We start from the raw sequence: 4913 nt of genomic DNA, 5'->3' as shown, positions 1-4913 counted from the left end.
GGGGGGCTCTAAGAGACCTGAGAACAAAAAACGATTTCACCCTCCTGTTGTCCAATGTGACCCCTTTAAATAATGTCTATATCTCAATTATGGGTTTCTTTTTAACTAAATTACCAACAAAAATGGATTGGATTTCTTACAACGCTCTTTGCCAATACAACTGATCACTTTCATTCCTCTGATCTTAACTATTAGTCAAAATAAGTCATAACTGCTGCTTTCTTAACTCAAATATTAGGTATATTTCTGTATAAATGAGGGTTGTTGACCATGAATTCCAAAAAATAGTGCAAAACTAGTAAGGCGGTGTTAGTGAAAAACAAAAAAAAGGCTGAAACGGGCCCACAAAAATTTCAAAAATGTCCATTTTGTCCATTTTTGATCCGAGAGGACAACACAAAGGTAAAAAAAATCTAATTTGTTGATATAACAATGGTGCGCCAGAGTCTCCATCCATGGCAACAACCTGGTATACTTAGCAGTAATATTTAAGCTCTGAGATGTAAAGGAGTTGAAGTATAAATTGGCATCAAACGAACATACTCAAGTAAAGTACAAGTACCTCATGGTTGTACTTGAGTAAATGCACATAGTTACTTTCCGAGACTCACAGAGCGGCGGCCTTCTTCTCAGAGAAGATCCGGACGATGAAGTCGGCCTCCTGGTGGGGCTGGAAGGTGGTGGGGACCAGCACGTACTCCCCCGGGGGCAGCTCGAAGCGCTCCGTCACCTCCCGCATGTTGATGTAGGTCTTGCTACGGGCCGCGGATGGGTTGTAGCGGAAGAAGTCTTTCCCCAGGTGGTCCACGCCTTCCGGGGCCTGAACGGACACAGGCGGCAGATTAAATCAGTTCTGACCCGCATCAAAATGGTCCAAATAACACATTTTAGGTGGAGTTCAGGTGGAGACGTGTGACAGGAGGACAGAGGACGGAGGGACAAAAGCACGGTTGCTAAGTGGTTAGCACTTCAGCCTCAAATCTTCATTAATGTGCGCTGTTTTAATCAAACAAATAAAAATAAAAAATGTGACCTTCACCCTCCATTAAGTAGGGATCCTGAAGCTTTCAATCGTATCACTTGTCCTTCAAAATTATTTTTGTGTTGTCTTCCCGTCAAAATTGAAAATCAACACTTTTATTGATGTTTTAAACTTTTTCTAAAATTGTTTTCCCTGTTTTTCAATGTTTGTCCCTTTTTTTTTTTTGACGTTTAACACTACGTAACACTAACTTATTAACTTTAGTTTTAGTTATTTTTGGAATTTATGGTCAATAAACCTCATTTTTAGGGAATTATACCTAATGTTTGAGTTAGAAAAGCAGAAATTAGGAATTATTTAGAGTAGAGATTAGTAGAGATTTGTCTATGTGGTAGAGATGTCCCACGTTGTCTTGCATAGCCAGACCTTCCTCCACAGAGCTGCGGAGGAGGGTCAGGCTAGTCCACACAGGATTCGGGGATTGGAGAAAAACGTGTTCTGGTTTATTTGCATACATAGGCTTCTGCACGGTGCACGCTGGACACACACTATGCTTGTTACACACTCTGGGACACACCGCAGCACACAATCATGCAAAAGATTAAAAAGATCTATTACGGTACAAATCCGCCATCGTAACCAGCAACGCTCCGAGGTACAAACGGGCCTGGAGTTAAAAGGGAATGGGAGGTGACCTCTGATTGGTTGATTGCATGTTACCTCTAAAACACACCTCTGGATTAATGAAACCCTTTTTCCACCATCAAACAAGCAACAGGGGATTTGGACGGGCCCTGAACGCACCTCAGATCGTTAACCCTCCTGGTGTCTTTGGGTCAAATTTGACCTCTTTCCAAAAAGTTTCTATATCACAAATTTGAGTTTCATTCAAGCAAATTGCCCCAAAAAGTAACGTGGATGGTTCCCTACAACGCTCCTCACACGTTAAATAAATAATCAGTTCACTAGTTTAATTGAATTTGGGTGTTTTTTGTCAATTTTATAGTATTTGGAGAAATTAATAATTGATAAAAGAACTTGTGTGTTACGAATGTAAAAAAAAAAAGACCAATATCAATAAAAGTGACAAAAATGTGAACGAATGTAAAAAAAAAGCAACCAAAAATGTGACTTTAAAAATTAAAAATTTTAAAATCAAAGGGGACGAGAAAAAAGACAAAATAATCGTTTAGGCCTGATCCAAATAAAATTTAAACAAACAAATTGTTAAAAAATGATATGATTTAAATAAAAAGTACTAAAAAAAAATTTATGAAATGAATCAAAAATTGACAAATGTAAAAAATAAAATTACAAAAAAGCTTTGAAAATTTGGGAAAAAACACACAACAAAAATTTCAAAAGGATCAGAACAAGTTGACAAGAACATCGGGGGAAAGACACGATCAAATTAAAAAAATTGAAAATTTCAGGAAAAAAAACACAAGAATTTCAAAAGGCTCAGAAAAAGACGACCAAAATGTTGATAAAAGGTGTTTCATTTGAAATTTTTCACTCAGAAAAACAAAAAAAAAAAAGTGCAGGTCGGCGGGAAGACAACACAAGGGGTAAAATAGGACCCTTCAAGCTCAAGTCTCTCTTTCTTCTTCTCTCCCTTTCTCCCTTCCTCTCTCTCTTTCTTTCTCCCTTCCTCCCTTTCTTCCTGACCTTGTACAAAGCGAAGCCGATGGTCTCCAGGTCCATGCCTTCCTTCCTCAGCTTCCGCCTGTTCTTCTGCATCAGGGCGATGATCACGCTGCACCCGTCGTCGCCGTCGTCCTCGGCGTCCTCCAGCTGCAGCTTGAACTGCGGGTTGTTCCAGAATGTGTCTGCGGAGTTAAGATGCAGAGAGTCAGTGTTGCTGAGGTGCAGATCGGGGACATAAACACCGATAATGCTCAAAAAGTTGATGAATCAAATGTCAATAAAAGCCAGATGGACTCTCAGATCCTTCTGAGATCTGAGGCGGTCTCACCGATGAAGTTCCTGCAGCCGCCGGCGGTGGAGCCGCGGATCCAGTTCCCCTCCAGCATGTTGACCTCCCAGCGGCGGTTTGGGTTTTCGTTCAGGGCGTCGGGGGTCATGTTGCAGATCTCCACCTTGTCGTAGTTCCTCTTGAAGTCTTCGAACTCCATCCTGAAGGTCACAGACACAGTCACCATTATCCCCAAATTACACAACAAGAGTTCAGCGTGGTCACATGGTCACCGAGTCTCATTATGAAGTCACGAAAACACAACACAGTGAAGCAGATTTAAATGTGTTCAAACGGCCATTTTGAAGTAAAGTTTGGGAGTATGGGACTGAGTTTAACCTTCATGTTGTCCTTGGGTCAAATTTGACCCGTTTCCAGTTATTATTAGTTTTATTTTTTGGCACAAAAAATGGGTCTTGGAAATAAATAACGATATAAAATCATCAAAAACATTTAAAAACACACACACAACATTGAAAAAGTGACCAAATGTTTCTTTTTCATGGTTGGAAGACATCACAAGGGTTAAAAAAACCAAAAGTTAGAGAGAATGGGAATGAGTTTGACCTTCATGTTGTCCTTGGGTCAAATTTGACTCGTTTTCATTTATTACTTCTTTTTTTTGGCACAAAAATGAAGTAAGCGCTGAAAATGTCAACAACAATAAAAATATTAAAAACCTTTTGCCAAAAACATCAAAACAAGCCCCCACAACATTGAAAAAGTGACAAAAATGTTGGAAAAACGTGTCTTTTCCACGGTTGGAAGACAACACAAGGGTTAAAAAACCCAAAAGTTAGAGAAAATGGGAACGAGTTTAACCCTCATGTTGTCTTTTGGTCAAATTTGACCCGTTTCCAGTTATTATAACTTATTTTTTGGCACAAAAAATAGGCCGTGGAAATAAATAAAAATAAAATAAAATCATCAAAAACATTAAAAAAAGCACACACAACACTGAAAAAGTGACAAAAATTTGGGAAAAAGTGACCAAAGCGTTTCTTTTTCATGGTTGGAAGACAACACAAGGGTTAAAAAACCCAAATGTTAGAGAGTATGAGAACAAGCTTAAAAAACCCCAAAGAAAGCATTAATTTATAGTGATAAAACCATTTCATTGCAGATTTAAAGGTCCCACATTGGTTGTTTTTTAATAAAGCCGGTCGAGGATTCTTAAGCTCATGGACCAAAACTATGTACTTTTATATTTCTGACCTTTTTACAATCCTAATATATTCACTGTACCAGCCAGATAAGAGCTGTACAAATACAGATAAAGCTACTTCTTAATCTAAGGTTTGGGTCGTGGACTCACCAGAATTCGCCATCGTCCGATGAACTCTGCTGGAGGCGTTTTTTTTCGGCTGCGTCGACATAGTTCCACTCTCTGGAGCTGAAATAGACGAGATACAAAATAACCTGTTACACCCTCAACACCTATGGACGCCCATGATGATAAGTGATTATTATAAGAAATATATTGACTAAAGCCCTATTTGCATGGGATTAGTATCATCTGGACACCATCTGAGTTTCGTGTGGCGTATTCGCACAGCATCAGCAAAGCCTGCTTTTACTCAAATTTACATATCTGGTGCGTGAAGGACAGCCAAGGCGAGGCCGCTGCCTCTGGGTTCTCCATCTTTTTGGGCCAGGCCCCGTAGAGGTTACCACACACGCATCCCCTAACCCCGCCGCAATGGCACCCACACAGCATCAACCTCATCCCCTCGGACAAATCCGCACGGAGGGGGTCGACTTAGGGGCAGAGGTCTCCGTTTGTGAAGTGGTCCAGACCATACTGTGCTTGCCTGTCTGCCCAGATCAGATATGCACGGTCAGTCAAACCGACTGAAAGCCCATGGCCCATGGACCGTGGACCGTGAATCGTGGACCGTGGGCTGTGAACCATGGGCAGTGAACCGTAGACCGTGAACCGTGGACCGTGAACCGTGG

At 40.7% G+C, this 4913-nt stretch overlaps 1 protein-coding gene across 1 annotated transcript in view; it reads right to left on the bottom strand.

The window, feature by feature from the left end:
- The window catches only part of capn9 (calpain 9), a 31067-nt gene that overhangs the window by 10262 nt on the left and 15892 nt on the right, over window positions 1-4913 (bottom strand). The window contains exons 10-13 of the mRNA XM_034884204.1: window positions 4273-4350; window positions 2958-3118; window positions 2651-2811; window positions 612-820 (exon numbers count right to left, since the gene is read on the bottom strand). Of these exons, the coding sequence (XP_034740095.1) occupies window positions 612-820; window positions 2651-2811; window positions 2958-3118; window positions 4273-4350 (609 nt within the window). The remainder of the gene's footprint in view (window positions 1-611; window positions 821-2650; window positions 2812-2957; window positions 3119-4272; window positions 4351-4913) is intronic.

The sequence above is a fragment of the Etheostoma cragini genome, chromosome 2 (assembly GCF_013103735.1).
Source record: "Etheostoma cragini isolate CJK2018 chromosome 2, CSU_Ecrag_1.0, whole genome shotgun sequence".
NCBI lineage: Eukaryota > Metazoa > Chordata > Actinopteri > Perciformes > Percidae > Etheostoma > Etheostoma cragini.
This window is presented reverse-complemented; position numbering and strand designations above follow the sequence as displayed.